Here is a 16979-nt window from a genome sequence, read left to right as displayed (position 1 = left end):
CACAGAGAGAAAGAGAGAGAGAGAGAGAGAGAGAGAGAGAGAGAAAGAGAGAGAGAGAGAGAGAGACACTCACACACACACAAGCTTCAGAGTCAGAGGAATACACAGTACATTGTATTTTTTTTTTCAGTATGTTGAAGCTCTTCAGAGAACATTAATTTCATTTTTTTTTTGGTAAGCTGTAGATCTATAAGAATTATAAGATTCTTGCATCTTCACTGATGGTAGGAAAGAGAGCTCGATTTTTCTTTTTCTCTCTTTTATTTTGAACACGTGCATTGCATCATATTTTGTACAGTTCCTCTCATACCCTTTATCCAGTGGAATTATATGATACATGCATAACAATTGATATAGATCTAGGCTATAATATAGTAGGCTTAAATGGGCAGCTGAGTACGATAACGGCCATATTTCGCCAGGAAGCATTTGAATCAGGCAAAGGAAAAGAAGAATAAGATATTATATAAGGAGAAGGAGTGGACCACACCAGAGCTCCCCACTCCCTTTCTCCTTTACACCCAAAGACAAGAAGAAGAATCCCTTTCCAATATAGCCTAGGCCTACACAACAATATTAATAAACACACGGGAACAAATATAATAAGAAAACTAACAATAACAAACGTCATAAACAGCTGTTGGCCTTCACAATAACCGCTTATTTTAGACCGCCGGCTCATTTTATCAGCTACCTTTGCACACACGTATCTCTACGTAACTAAGGAGAGCGTCCCTCCCCGCTCTGTGTGAGAGAGTGTACTTGAACTTGGACGCGTGTTCCCTTCAAGCAAACCCTTTCGCAGTCCCACCAACAAACGACAAACCAACCAACCTGAGCTCAAGCTCAGCAGTTTTTCGTCATGCCCTCTTTTTTTTTTCTTCTTTTACCCTCTTTCAAGGCTCAAGCAGCAGCTGCCACTTTCGGCTCGGTGGGCCCGGGATCGAGCATGCTCAACAAAACGTCCCAAATTATAGCCGCTTTCGATAGCTTAAGAGGTGGTTGTGACTTAAAACAAAGCAATATGGAAACCATACAGTCAAACTGTAAGTCCTGAAGTCATGTTCCCATCATAAGCCTCATTATTAACGCAATAATGAACCATTGTTGTCAAATACTTCTAGCGGAAACAGTTCTCTATGATGTCATCTCGCGGGAAATACGATTTCGCGCCAAACTCGCGCTTGCTTTGTTACCCAGACAGCATCTGTGTCAAACTTTGATGTCACGGGAACCTGGATTGGGCACGAGAAAATCCTTGTGCAACTGATCGAAAATATCATTCATCGATCTTCCAGGCACAGTGGAAAGAACTCATCTGTGATTAAACTACCTTATTTCATGGATATTTCTTCAACTTTCTTCGATAAAGTCATCTGAAAAGACAAATTTTGCAGATCAGTGATAACGGAAGTGGTCAACATCTGACGCCGACAGCCGAATACGCTGGCAGTGGCAAGTGTTGCAGACCGTGCACATTTATCATCTCTTTTTCTCGCCGATATGCCTAGGAAACAAACATTAGTTGCAAGGCGTGATCTTCCCATATTTGTCAAACAGGAACCGTCGGACATAGTTTCAAGTTCTAAGCAGTTGTTGAATTTACCGAGTATTTATCCTCGCCAGCCGTCACAGACAAGCACCACAACAAAGACAGCCGACTTTTCCGGCTATGTCAATACCGATATCAAATCAGAAGTTGGAGAAATAACACCACATAATCAGTCATTTTCAGGATTTCAGTTGGTTGAAGACTTGGAAAAACCGCAGGTAAGGATATTATGTGAAATAATGCAACGTTCATTTATTTTAGTGTTTTTCTTTCAGGACGAATGAATGAGGTTAGCCCCGCCCACTTTCTTCAGCCCAACATCAGTTCAGTAAAAGTTGACCCGAGTCCAAGTAAAGCAAAATAAACCAGACTGTTGACCAAAGAGCTAGATTCTAAATCTAATCTAGATCTAGTCTTGGGCATTTTATGCATATTGTATTGTTAGATTCGGTCGTCGTTTATGCTATTTATTCTTCACTCGGCTTTTTTATGCAGCCTGCTTCTTTCATTCAGGATTTGTCCTCGATTCTTTACAAACTGCAGCTGCTTGACCTGGGGAAAATTCCGCTGCAGTTGAAGCGTGGGTACGCCCTCCGTTAGGTCAATAACTGAATTGTTGCACCACAACCATGTGGTAAATAACCTTCCAACAACCCATAGTTAAAGATTTGACTTTTAGAGATCTATAGCAACCTTTTTCCTAATATCTATGAATTTACATTTATTCTTTGGGAAAAGCGAATTACAGAAATGTGAGGGTCGGGGGCTTCATCGTTGGCAAGTCCTGATTGAATGGGAAGAATGTTGTGACATTCATTCACTTTCCTCTGTCTCGACTGAGTTTTCCTTAAATCAGTAGGCCTAGGCATACGTAGGCATTTGTTAATGGGTAGGCCTACAACTATTCAATAAGTAGCTCTATACTGGGATTGACTCTATCCTTCCTTTCAGTTTTAGCCTGGTGACATGGTCGCCATCAATGGTTTCAATGGGATGTGAATAGGCTCTCTTCCTACAGTTTGTCTTACTTCCCGCATGTTGGATAGGCTAAGGTTAGATCTAGGCCTCTAGAGTTAAGAGGCTCAAGAGGTTATGATGGCAATGCCTTAAAAGATCATGCATTTTTGCAGTTCAGGTCAGGCTATGATTTTTAAACTTTAAAGTAGCTCACCTTTCCTAAAGCTGACAGATACAGCACATTCAGCATGCCATGATGATACATTTCACCGTCTGCCTACCTACTGTAGGCTGTCAACCTTATTATTATTGTCTAACAGACGCTTTGTACCTCTTTATTTAGGCTATGTTAATTACTAAAGAAGGTTGATTAACGAACTTAAACAACTCATTTGAATGGGTATCTAGATCTAGATCTAGAGTTAGTTTTGCTGTGAGGGGGTCAAAATGAGCGAGAAGAATCCCACTTCTACATTTCTCACAACAGAGAGGGTTCTTTCAAATTCAAGGGCTCTCATAGCAAGTTTTAGTATAATTACGCAGACTTGATCAACTCCCAAATAGAATGGAAATTTCTCAATTCAAGTGTTGAACTTAAACTTTAAGTTAAAGGTTTCCTGCCTAAAAACGAATAGATCTAATCTAGATCTAGATTCTAGGGGACTTAGGCTAAGATACCATGAAGTAGGCCTAAGTTTCAGATAAGATAGAATAGGATCTGATTTCCACATGGGCAGTATTTCACACATCTGTCACTGATAGCACAAAAAAAAGGCAAGTGGAGTAGGCCCCAATGCAGAACTCATAGCCTATGATTTGTTGGTAACAATGTTGTGTTTGTGCTATATTATTTAGGTGTACACCGCACCTCAAGCTCAAGTGCCTTTCTGTTACTAAGTAACTGTAAGTGTACGTTTAAGCTCATGGTGGTCCTGGTCCGGTAGACTAGGCTTATGCTTACCCTCACTCTTTCTGCTTTCAAGTCTTTGTCCAGATTGTGAAGTGTAGGCTGTAGGCATTTTTTTAGCAGTGGATGGTTGGCTGGTGCTCTGGTGTGGTTTGCTCCTCACCTATCAAATATCTGTCGTCCTCATCTCCCCTCTTTCTTTTTTGTGTATGTTACTCTCTTGTGACACGTAATCTATTCTTCGGCTCTTATATTTGACCTTTTGTGTTGCAAATGCCGTAAAACTTACTAAAACTAAAAGACTTTTAGCACCTGGTAGGGGATGTATTGTCGCTTGTGGTTATTTTATGCCTATTATGTCCAGTCGAAGGGCGATTAGTTTTTTTCTTTCCTAGATTTTATTTACAAGCCCAACAAGGTACGGTCTCGGGGTAGGGATTGGTCTAGTATAGCTGGATATATTTATGGTAGCGTCAATTGCCACAGAGTGACGCGGTGGCAATTGACAAAAATTGACATTTTTGTCAATTGCCACAGAGTGAAGCGGTGTCAAGTCTGAAAACAACACTATCTTTAGCATTATACATAATGATAATGTGTGTCTAATGGGTCAATTTGTTCTCAACTACTTTCCCTACACTTTGGACTTGGTGTAGAAAGGTGTAGAACCAACACAAGCAATTCTAGAAGTAGAATGTCACAAACGCAGAAATTCACGATATATCGGGGAACATAAATGGGGGGACGGGGGTCAGGAAAAGACACACACACACACACAGAGGGCAGAGGGACAGAGAGGCGAACGCACAACACAGAGCACTCAAGCACAATTAGCTAGATCTACACACCAACGCAAAAGAGCTCCAATTTACTCGGTGGCGATTGACAAAGAGGTGGCAATTGACACTACCTATATTTATATACAGTCGAACCTGTCTAAGACGGAATCGAAAGGGAGCCAGAAAAAAGTTCCGTCTTAGACAAGGGAATTTATGGGGAGATGGAAGGGGGGGGGGGGTCAAAGGCCCAGCCGGTGGGATCAAGGATCCCTTGTCCATTTGGCAAGCAGGGATCAAAACTTCAGACCTCTCAATTGCTATCCTGTCTGATAATGACATGTGTCAGTCTTACTTATCCAATTACCACCAGCGCTTGCCTTTCGTAGGACCGCTCTTTGACCTATTAAAAAACAGAAACGTTTGAACATCTCCTTTGTTTCCACCGTTAGCCCCACCCTCCAGTGTAACAAGCACAGTCGACCTATGCCACCCCTCATTGCCATCATGTAACAACGATTCGAGGAACTCTTTTCTCGCCTGGCCGTACGATCAGGGCGGCAGGCATTGGTCAATCTGATTTCACACCTCTGGCTTCTGGCTACCCAGGAAAATTTCCGTAGTGGCTCGCTACTCGAGCACTCTCATGAGTAGTCATGAGATTTTACACTCGCACTACCCTGAGCATCTGCATCGCTCAGGGCTCACATGATGGGGTAACATCTAGGCGCCCCTAAATTAGGGCGCCTTGGGAAACATCTCTATATCCATATTTCATCCCTACTCCCCTTCCTCACCCAGCGGCATGGCCATGGCGTAAGTTTAGGGAGCCGACGGAACCAAGCAGATTTTTGTTTCCATTTTCACGTTGGACAGGTTTCCATTTTATACAAGTAATTAAAGAGGAATATATCAAGGGGGGAGCGTGCAGGTTTGACTGTAGTATGAGAAAAAAATCATGGACCCTCATCATTAGTGTGAGCGCTGTCAATGTGAAAATAAATAAAAAATTGTCTTAGTTTTTCTTTTAAAATTAAAGCCATTTTGACAGATTACATTTATGTCTGACTCTTCCATTTTGTTTTCACAAATTTATCAACAATGCAAACTATTCAACCCTTTTGAATCAATAGGGAGGAATTCCGTATCGAGCGACCACTATGAAACAGTCGGATTTAGGGTTCTTTGGGGTAAGGGTAGGAGTAAGCGTTAGGGGTAGGGTTAGGTCTCTTCTTTATTGTATTTGTTGGGGTGGTTGCTCGTTATGGAAGTCCTTCTAGTCAATGCATTTTGCATGCATTCGCCTCGTACATCAAGATATGGGGAATTATACAATTCTGTGACGTACCAGGTACTTATGGTGTTAAAGGGGTCAATGAAAGGTTACACTATATTCATTTTAGGAGAATCTGTGGATTGAGTGGTAAATTTTTTATGTTGTATCAGCCACAAAACAGTGAGTGTTTAGCAGGTGCTCTGGTGTGGTTTGCTCCTTCTTTCCTATAAAAAAATCTATCGTCTCTATCTCGTTTGTTACTCTCTTGTAACATCTCTATTCTTCGGCACTTTTATATGATCTTATTGTGTTGCAAGTGCTGTAAAACTCTTACTAAAACTAAAAAAAGACGCAAAACATTTCTTTTTTGAAATGTGAAACATGGCCTATTTCCTCTGTTTGCTGTACGTCAGAGCTCAGTGTTTAAAAAAGGGGGGAAAAAACTCATGAATTTTCCATAACTACATTCTGGAAGCCTATTCCTCCACCCACATTATTGTCATCTCCTGAAGTATGTTATACTAGGGCTACATGGGGTTTTATTGTGGTAGGCCTCCAGTCGAAATTGTTCAAGAGAGCCATCCTTATTTGAGGAGAGAAAAGGTCTTAGAAAGGTGGACGTATTGCTATTGTCAGCATAATATAGAGGGGGAGAAAAAAAGGCAGAGTGGGACATGGTCATTCGTATGTGATTGTTCTGGGACAGGTAGCAGTTATATGGTTCGACTGGTTTAGTATTTCTTACTTTCTTCCCATGCTGGATAAAATATTATGAGGTTTTTAAAGAGATGTGTGGCCTATTTTGTTTATGATCCCTTTCTTTTTGCTACTTTGCTTTACTTTTCCAACCCAACGGCCATCTGGGGTCTAGCCCTTCAGCCTGTATTTTTGCGACTTCAGATTTTGATAATGATGATGTTAGTGTTTGCTTTCATTTTCCTCTATAAAATATAATTTGGGGGACATGTTGGGCCGGTCATGATGATTTCCGTTCAAAGCTATTCAGCAGGCTGTTAATGAGTGGTGTTACATTGTTTGCTCCTTTGTCTTTAATTTTCAGTGTTGGTAACTTTATAATTTACTTCCTGGGGAAACGTCACAGCTGTTGCCACTGATAGTACACTTGACTTCAACCTTTCATCGTTTTGAGTGTTAGATACGCGTGGACTTTTTTACAAACACACACACACACACACACCAACACCAGCTCCGTAAGCACTTACTTTTCTAAGCTTTTCACCTTTTTCAGTCTGTCTCATTCTCATTGTACAGCTTACACCATGGCTTTTGTGAAATACCGTCAGAACTGTTGGTATAAGTGGGTGGTTGGAGGGAGATCAATAGATCCTGTTTCTTTTCTTTCCCTTTGTTGTTTCTGTCTATCCTGCTTTTCATATGCTCTAAATTATTGATGTTTGTGTGTGTGCAACTCATTACTCAAGCAAATAATGTGGGGCATTTACCCTTATATGCCCCTAATGGAATAATAAAGTAAGTCAACAGCTGTTTTGGAAATGAATGTGGCAGGGGTGGGGGTGGAGGGTAACACTGATCGGGCTACTAACTTTTTTAAACTTTCCCTTTATTTTTTTTGTCTTCCTCTTTCCCAGCTGAGAATGCCTGGTATTGTCACCCATTGTTTTTTTCTTTACTCAAACACGTTTTTCCGAAAACACTCTTGTTCAATGAGCATTCCTCTTTGTCTCTGTGTGGTTGGTAGATGCTCTGATGCGGTTTGCTCCTGCTTTCCTATCCAATCATCTATCGTCCTTATCTCTCATGTTTTTGTCGTTGTTATTCTCTCTTGTAATACCCATCTTCAACACTTATCGAATGGCCTAATTGTGTTGCAAGTGCCGTAAAACTTATGCAAAAGAAAAATATCATTGTCTTCAGCTGTACACGTCTCTCTGTGTTGTGTTTGGTGTAGGTGAAGAGGAGACTGGAGCTGGACAATGAGATCACTGTGGAGGGCTTTAAGACACCCAAGCCTTGCAAGAGGAGAAAAAGTCTGGCAGATTCTCCCAGAGCTAGAGGTAATGCTCGGGTTTTGCTTCCATTCTCACATTGACTGCTTAATGTAAGACTCCACCATACACCATTGTGAAAATGAAATATGACAAGAGTCTAACGCTGAGCAGTGGATGTGTTGATAGGTCCTGCATTCTTTACTTTGTGATTTGCGCGTGAAAATCACCCAATAGTTTTTTTTTCTTTGTCATTTTAATCAAGTATCCCTCGGCTGTATACTGGGAGGGGTGGGTGGTTGGTGAGGTGGGTACTCTGATGTTGTTTGCCCATTCTTTCCTGCCAAACATCTATTGTCCTTATTTCTCCTCCTTTTTTGTGTTTGTTACTCTCTTGTAACCCCTCTAATATTCAGTAGGCCTACTTATATGACCTAATTTTGTGTTTGGAATGCTGTGTCCACTTCTGAACCAGGTTCGCCATGAACAGCCGCGTCAAAGCAATTTTCTTTTTTATGGTTTAAAATGTGTCGATTGCTGTCTTTTACTTTTAAGATTTACAATAATTTTACTTGATGGCCGGAAGCCACTTCATTTGGTTTATATTCCCCTCTCTTCTTTCAAAGAGTTATTAGTCTTATTTATCAATTTCTGGTAAAATGTGTGTTACTGGACTGACTTGTGTGCTACAGCTCAACAATATTTTGTTTTTGTTTACTAAGTAAAAATATTCACATACTAAATCTATACCATCAATTTTGTTTCTTCTCAGCTCTCAATAAAGTGAGTTTTTGTAAGTGTCACACTAGTCTCATTTGCAAGTTTCTGTAAGCATGTGGATTATCAATCTTGTTTCTTTTCAGGAATGCGATCTCCACTTGAGAAGACCCGGTATGACACGTCATTGGGCTTGCTGACAAAGAAATTTGTTGGCCTCCTGCGGAGTGCTCCAGATGGGGTATGTGTTGCAGTTGTTTGTTTTTTTCAATGATACAGCCTATTTTTTTGGAAGTTTTTGGTATCATGTTTCATTTAAAGAGCCGCATCAGTTTTTACTAAATACTCCTTTCATTATTCTGTAGTGGTCTTTTTTACACAGATTCTTTGTCTCCTCTGTTAGAGCCCAATAGTCCTGGAATTTATTTATGTGTGTGTGATATGGTTTCAAGTTCAGGGATTAAAGGCCAGGATCTGGGCCTGTCATGAATTTCATGAAAGAAGAGGTAGTGAGGTGGCATTTTTTTGTTGTTGAAAATTAAAGTTGTACCCATCCTTGTACCTCATTGAACCACAATTCATGTTTTCAGTGGGTGGTTGGCGGGTGCTCTTGGTGTGGTTTGCTGCTTTTTTCCTAATAAACGTCTGCTGTCTTTATGTCTCCTCCTTTTTTGTGTATGTTACTCTCTTGTAACATTTATTCTTTGACACTTATACGGCCGTATTGTGTTGCAAGTGCCGTAAAACTCTAACTTAAACTAAAAATGCATGTTTTCAGCTGTGATAAGTATGTTTTCAAGTTCACTGTTAGTGGTTCTTCAGGAAAGCTATTTTTAAAAAAAAGAGACCTATCATTGTAATTTTCTTGTTTCTCTTTCAGGTTGTAGATCTGAACAAAGCCTCTGAAGTTCTGGAGGTGCAGAAAAGAAGAATTTACGACATCACAAATGTCTTAGAGGGAATCAATCTGATCCAGAAGAAGTCGAAAAATAATATACAATGGAGGTAGGCATACTGCTTTTGCACATACACATGTAGGCATATATTCACTACACACACTCATACGCACAACGCACATCCTCACACACACATACACACTCATACACACACACATACACACACAGTGGTGTCCACTGAAGAGCAACCTGACCTTGTGATATAGAATTTTCCTATAAATATACCATTTTAACAACAGCAGCCTTAGTTAGTTGCTATAAATTGTCGCACACAAAATGTTTCTGGCTATTCAGAATCAAGCTAGCTTACAATTTCAGTGTGCATGCATCCCCTTTTCTAGCGCCTTCTCACCATAGCACCTTCCCAGGCTAAAGATAACACTTTGCTGAGTTCAGGAGCTCAGTTCATGCACACCATCTCGCCGAGAGTCACCTTACTTCAAGAGTTTACCAGAAAGGGGGAAAGTCTTGATCACTATGTAACATTACCATCCTGCAATCAAGCATTGGCTCACTTGAAAGGACAAGGTCCGGTCAAACCTCTGCTGCTGATGCTGTCTTTTCAACAAAACAGCAGATTAATTTCTCACTTCAACATATATTTGTGCATTCCCGTCTGCTCAATTCTTTACTGGAATCTGTGATGCAAGGGGTACTCTTTGCTGTTGCACTCAGAAGACAAGTTCGATTCCAGAGTATCGAAGATTTTTACAGAATGTTTATATATTTGCAGGATGGAATGCTTTATATCACTCAATCCAGGGTGGCACAATGGAAGCAGCCTGCCTCCTATATTATCTAAATTGTGGTAATGGGAGTGTACAAACTTTTGCAATTGCAATTAGAATAATAGATTTTTGTACCAAAAAAACCGAAATGAAATAAAAACAAAACCAAAAAAAAAAGCATGAATATATATGCTTTTGTCTGTCCCAGGGGTGCTGCCAACTCATTCACGTCGTCGGGCGAGCCCTCTGTCCCTCAGGTCACACAGATCAGCACGGCCAGTGTGGATTTGCACTCAGGTAACAGCACTGTCCTCAGAGACATCATTTTTGTTTCACCTAAAAATTTGTGCACGGTTGTTGCAGGAGTGCCTGGTTGTCGATGTTTTGGGTTAAACATTGGCAAGAGATTTACGGCACTTACAACTGTACGGTCATATGAGAGTAGTTTCACTTTGTTCACTAACAAAAATGATCCTGGGTGAGTGTAAAGACGTAGAACTGTTGTGGGCTTGTCTTTATTTTGACTTAGCATTGGAAGGGGGGGAGAGAGAGAGAGAGAGAGAGAGAGAGGTTTTTTTTTTTGGGGGGGGGGGGGGGATTTTTTCCCCCCTCACATCTGTAAACATTGTGTCAAGTTGTCAGTGCAATGTGCATGACTCACATGTACTTGTTTGTAAAGGATATTAACCTCTTTTTTGTCAGGTGTTTTTCAAATGATTTCATATGAAGGTATATGATTATTTTTTTTATTTTTTTTGTTTCCCATCAGATATGGCCGATTTGAGATCAAAAGAAGGTGTTCTGGACAAGTTAATAGCCAACTGCACGCGGCAACTGCGAACGTTAACGGAGGACTCAGAGAATGCAAGATATCCTTTCAATCATTATGATTTGACGCTGTCCGCTTTACCTTATTTGAATTTGGGACTTCCTAAAGAATAAGCTTACTTTATTGCTGAGTAGAACTAGTTTTTTTCCCATTTCAAGGATTTCGATAATCCGTTGTGTTTAGAAGGTTCATGCGGGTGGTTGGAGGGTTCTGCTGGTAGGTCCTACTTCTTTACTTTCCTTCTTTGGTTTCTGTTTGTTTATTGTGTTCTTTCCTTTCACAAACCAAATGTTATCATTGTAGAATGCTTTTTTTTACATAAACTAGAAATCTCAGCCTGCATTTCTCACTGCTCATTGGACTTTTGTTTTTCCACTTCTTCCAGTGATGTGTGTAAAACAATATTTTAAAACATTTTTTCTTTTTTTCTTTTTTACTTTCTAATTAGCCTTGTTCGTCTTTTCTCAGATAAATCATAGTTGTTGTTTTTTTTTTTTTGGGGGGGGGGTTGTAGAATAGTACCTTCAAAACTTACATCTCATTCTCTTTTATGACAGCATTGTGGTAGGAAATTTTTTCATGACTTTTGCTGTTGATTGCCCTTAACTGTGTCACATTAGCGTATGTCACGTATCAAGACATTCGAGGGTTGAGTTCTCTGAGGGAGCAGACAGTGATCGCCATCAAAGCCCCACCAGAGACGAGGCTGGAGGTACCAGACCCAGACAAAGTGAGTTTATACGAAGAAGTTGATAAACCATTCTTTTTTTTTTTCCCCTCATGCTGTTGAGCCAGGTACATTTGTGTAGTCAGCATGCCTCCCATTTGTATAAGCTGTTGAAAGGTGAGAGTGTTTGATAATGCAGTTTAAAGATGAGTGGCTGAGTATGTTTGATTGTGTTGTTAAATAATGAATGCACTTTGAACACATTGTCAGTCTAAGTTGTTTTTTATATAGATGTGATTAAACATGTACATTTAAAAAGTTAAGGATCATATTTTCTTACTATTATAAGTGATGTCTTCTACTGCTTCAAAGATCCTAGTGAGAGCATGTAGATCAGTTTTCATCTATTTTTGGCACATTTTACTATTGTACCATCCTTTTTGTGAACTCGCAGAATATTCAGATCTGGCTGAAGAGTTCTCGGGGGCCAATCGACGTGTTCCTGTGTCCAGATGACCTTCCAGGGGAAGAGTCAAGTTCAGGGACATCATCGTCAGAGTCCACGGCTTCGGCCAATGATCAAGATGAGGTAGGTGACTGTTACGCTGTTGGTTGTGTGAAAAAATGTGGGAGAGGGAGGTGGCCGGAAGGGCTACGATAACGTTTTAATATCTGATACAGATAAAAGTCTATTTGATGTCTCCATTCGGAACTTTCTTGACCTACTCCGGAGGAAGCCATGACGCCATCTTTAAAAGACAGCATTATCTTTATTTTATGAAGAGAGGCATCAATTTTACTCGTAATACAAAACTTTGTTGTACCTGTATGCAGACCTGCCACTCATCCCGATATTTTGCCCCAAATCTCAACTATCCCGATTTTCCCGATTTCGATCGCCAGTATCCTGATTTTTTGTGGTTGCGTCTGTTGCGTCCGATTCTTAGAAAAAAAGATAAAAAGTTCTGCAATCTCTTTTGCTTGGAAACACCGATTGGACTTTTTATCTGCAGGAACTTGGAACGCTATTTTCTAAAGCATCTATGCCGAATCTAGATCTAGTAAATGATTAACGCACGTTATTTAAACTAAAATCGACCTAGTTTCAAACGCTCATTCGCATCACATGACATGACCTCGTACGTGTGGTGAGTAGCGCGTGTGTCGGGGACCGTGGGTTGTCGGGGTCAACAAAGTTCATTCACACCGGTCGCGTTGGTCGAGGTGTTTTTCGGGACTTAACCAGTGTGGACGGCTGGGGGGAGGGGGTGGGGATATTGTTTTGACACTTGGGCTTAAAATGCGTGCCGTGATACTGGTACTAATGAAGGGGAAAGGAATAAGAAGAAAAAAAATGAACAACCTTGGCACGATCTTTTTTTCGATGTGATGGAAGTCAAACGTTGTTAAAACGCGGGCGTTTTGCATGGATGATTAGAGTTACGTGTCAGCTATTTTCAAGACTACGAGTGTTTCATCATCACTGTGACCTTCGCTCCCCCAGTCTATCCAACTTCGACTGAGTACATATATTCTGTCTTTCAGTTTTCCCTCTATTTAGAGGCCCAAACGTGAACTTATTGCTGCAAAAGTTTTGCCTTGCATACTTGTCTCATGGGAACCAGGACACTCCCCCCCCCCGCCTTCCCCAGTGCCCTTTATGACTGATTTGCCGTTGATCCCGATTTATTTCACCTGATCCTGATTTTTTAACTCAGAAATCCTGATTTTTAGATTTCATAGAGTGGCAGGTCTGCTGTATGCATGTCTTCCTATTCTGTTACAAGTGCTGGTCAGAAATCCAAATATAAATCTGGATATCCAGTCTTGTGCCTGATTTAGATAACTAAGTTGAAAACCCAACCTGCTTTGACTTGACTTACTTTTCAATCTACTTTATCTAGATATAAATTGGGTTTCCGCCTTGCACTGCTTTCTACGTGTATCTAGCAGCGCGAACAGTTTTGGACGGGGAGGGGGCTATGGGCCTGTTGATGAGACAGAAGATCAATTCTGTGGAAATGATGTATTCACCTTTGTTCATGATCATGGCCAGTGTTTATCTCTTTTCTGGTCAGTCAGTGCAGGTTGTCTTCGGGTGGTTGGAGAACCCCACTGGTTGGTCTGGTCCTATTTTTCTCTTTTTCTTTTTCTCTATTGTACCTTCTTCACTTTTCCTAGGCACTAAATGACTGCTACTGTTTTGATGTGCTTGTCTTTCTTCAATTGAAAAAAAATGTTTAAATTGTTATTTCTTCTCCACCACCTTTGCAGGTCGACGGGTTGCTCAGCGATCTTGGCATGGACACACGGCCAGAAATACGGCCAGGTCCATCGAGTTCAGCAGATGACCGCCTCTCAGACAAATTAACCAGTTTTGAATCAATCAAGCAAGAGCTCTTTTCCGACGACTCCCTTTCAGCAGATAATGGTATGTGTTTCACTTGGCATTGACAAGTTTCTCGGTCTTCCTGCTTTGACATTGTTTGCTTTCCTCTCAGCTCGGTTTTGTTCTGACAGGCTGGGTCGAAGCCTGCCTTCTAAATGGCCAAAATTGTGTTGATGGAGGCTTTAAATACAAAAAAAAAAAGACCTTTTATATTATTGTCTCCCTGTGTCAATATAAGGTGTGGCTTTCTGATGCTCTCACAGTCCCTGCTCTCAGCTGCATTTTGCAACAGGTTTAGGTTTTTTTTCGATTGCGTTGTTCATCTCTAACATGTGCTTTTTTTTTTTTTATAGCAGCATCAACTGTGTCAGTTTTTTTCACCCTTGTGAATACTCCAAATAGCTAGCAGTCTGTTCGCTTCAGTTCTTTTTATTGCTTTTGGTTTGTTCGCTTTTTTCTTGTATTAAATTGTCAATAGTTTAAATCGTTTTAGGTGTAACGATTAGGCCCTTCACAGTGCCACAGACTTCAGTTTCCCAAGATATTTAAATTTGGATGATATAGTGGCACCTTTCGTAGGACCTACTTCTTTAGTTCACTTCCTTTGCCTGTCAGTCTTGCTGTTTCCTAGGGCTATAATATGATTGCTATTGTTCTGGTGTCCTTCACTTTCCCCCAACTTGAAGGCTAACTTGATAATTATCTCCTTTTGCAGAGTTGCTGAAGAAGGCTTTGTTAGCGGAAGAAATCTCGCCGTCTTGTGGCAGCTCCATCCTGCACAACACAACAGACCAGGACATGCCCTTCACACAAATCCAGCCAACGTTTACCTTTGATCAGGGAGACGACTACTTATTCGTCAATGAGGAAAGCTTCAGTGACCTTCTCAGTGCCTATGACTTGGGCTTATAGTGGCAAGTGTGTGTTCTTTGCCTCAGGCTTAGCCCACAGAACTGTGTAGCACAGAAACTTTTCTACTGCTGCCCTCAACAGACTTTGTTCAGAGCTCTCAACCGGTGTGCACGACGTCTCTGACAGCGGAACACGTGGGTGGGGGTGCCCATTTCACTCTCGCCCTTTTCTCAAATTCTGGAGGTACGGAATTGTCCAGGTTTTCTATCTCTCATAAAAAGTTTCTGCACCCCATCTTTGTATGTGAGATGCACTGTTCTTCCTCCTTACAATCCAGAAAGTTGAAAGTTCTACAAACCTACACCACCCGTCCCCCCTACACGAGAGGTACTTCTGCAGAAGTAGTTCTTGTGCTGGTCAAGGCCATGGCTTGGGTTTCTCCTTTCTCCACCGTGGAGATGGACACTCGTGGAAAAATACGTCAATGTGTTGGAAACTTACTTACTCACAGAGGGAATGACCAACATCTCCAGCTCAAAACTCCCGTGGAAAAACTTGTTGCAGACGACAAGCAAGTGATGGAAATGTCCTAGCTACTCTCGACATTATTAAAGAGGTCGAGTAGTAGATTTCTTTCCCCCCACAACCACCAGGACTCAGGGTTTGGATGATGGGTATTCATCTTGTGTGTATCTGATTTGTAGCGTAACATTTTACCACCCAGCCAAAAACGCAGTTGTTTCTCTCTCTTCATTTAACAACAATACCACAAGGAAAAGTAAGTTAATTTTTTTAAACTCCCCGCCTTCATTCTATTACTATCAGTGATAAAACAGGTACAAGATCATTGTAAACAGCATGCACTTATATATGCTGACATATGTATATGAAAAGTATTTTTTCCCTGATATTTTTGTCTCAATAATTCTGTCTTGTGACCAGATCAAGGGACTTGTGTCTCTATTGTAAGACGAGTCGCTTATCAGGAGTATTTGATGGCATCCGGTGGCTTATGTCACTACAAAATTCAGTTTCTGCAACAAATCTTCTTTGAACATGGGGGGCATCTTTTCACGCCATGCAGACAATAGATGGACCTTTTGTTATTATATTCTAAAAATGTCTTTTTCTCCTTATATGCCGTGAAACATGCATTGAATACTGGGGCCTTACTGCAAGACAAATGTTATGATGTGTTTTATGGGACAACAACAAAGGTTAATTGACAGACCACAAAGTTCAATTAACAGTTATTTTTATTTTTTATTTTACATCAGTATCTCTACAGGAGACACTACTATTTCCTAGTTTTTGTGAAGGTTTGGTTAATCACAAAAGAACATTTGAACATTCCATGTTGGCTTAAGACACTGTTGGTGTAAGACATTGTTGTGGTTTATTGGAGAATTTAAAATGTTTAGAGCAGGAGATGGGAACAGGAAAAAATATATTTTAAGATAAATTTTTAAAAATTTACAGCTCCTTGGAATCAATGTCTACCTTGGCAGGGTAGAGTCGAAGCCTGCCTCCTGAATTTTCTCTAGATTTTGTCAATGTAGACATTAGACATCTTACTAAAATATAGGAATAAAAAATAGAACTTTGAAGAAATGGCAGTGCTTTATATGTCCAAATTGGGGGGTGAGGGGGGTAGAGTTTTTTTTAAGGATTGGACAAGACATGCAGATTGAGCTTGCCACTTTTTGTTTGCTTTCATTAAGGTGTAATGGACTGGGACGCACTCTTTAAGAAGGGGAGGAACTTACCTTTAAAAGTACTGTAGTGTATTTTATTACCTCAGATTTGTAAATGAATAAGACTTACAAAGGTCTCTTTGCCCCTGTTGATACCCTCATCTTGCCCTAATACACCTTCGTTAAGCTTTCTTACTTATCAGGACACAGTCACCCACTTTGCCATGATACCAGAGATAGATTCTTACTGCTGTTTGGTGGAAATTTGTTATCCACATCTAGCCAATTACAAACTACCCACTGAACTTGAATTCATTTTTTTTTTCCTAAAAAAATCTTCTAAAAAAAAAGAAAATTTGAATGCTGTCTTTTGTAGAGTATGATCTGTATACTTGTTCTGATCTGTGCAGTTAACTTATAATGTTTATTTATTGATGTGAGACAGACTGAACTGATTTTTTAAAGTTTTGCTGTGTTTTCTTTGTGAAACTAATTAGCACTTTGGATGTTCTGTTTTCCCTTTTCTCATGTGTTTGTGCGTCTCCCGAAGGCCACATGAACAGGGTGACAATACTGGTGATATTCTTGTTCAGTGTGTGTGCTTTAGACCCTGTGTTGTTTATCAAGACGTGTACTCAAAGATCACACAGTGTAGATTCTTATATATCTGTACAGCAATTTTTAACTGTAAGGACCAATGGAGGATGGAGTC

General features: G+C 40.4%; 1 protein-coding gene across 1 annotated transcript; it reads left to right on the top strand.

Annotated features, from left to right (window-relative positions):
• The first annotated feature begins 1055 nt into the window (after window positions 1-1055).
• On the top strand, window positions 1056-16622 carry LOC101849954 (transcription factor E2F6). Its single transcript, XM_005106703.3, has 10 exons — window positions 1056-1770; window positions 7399-7504; window positions 8299-8393; window positions 9033-9157; window positions 10045-10133; window positions 10606-10705; window positions 11281-11395; window positions 11787-11921; window positions 13607-13763; window positions 14437-16622. Exons 1-10 carry the CDS (start codon window positions 1504-1506, stop codon window positions 14631-14633), a joined length of 1386 nt encoding a protein of 461 aa, XP_005106760.1. The 5' UTR covers window positions 1056-1503; the 3' UTR covers window positions 14634-16622.
• Window positions 16623-16979: the final 357 nt, after the last annotated feature.

The sequence above is a fragment of the Aplysia californica genome, unplaced genomic scaffold, assembly GCF_000002075.1.
Source record: "Aplysia californica isolate F4 #8 unplaced genomic scaffold, AplCal3.0 scaffold00551, whole genome shotgun sequence".
NCBI lineage: Eukaryota > Metazoa > Mollusca > Gastropoda > Aplysiida > Aplysiidae > Aplysia > Aplysia californica.
The sequence above is the reverse complement of the archived record's forward strand: the minus strand, read 5'-3'. Positions and strand labels throughout refer to the sequence as shown.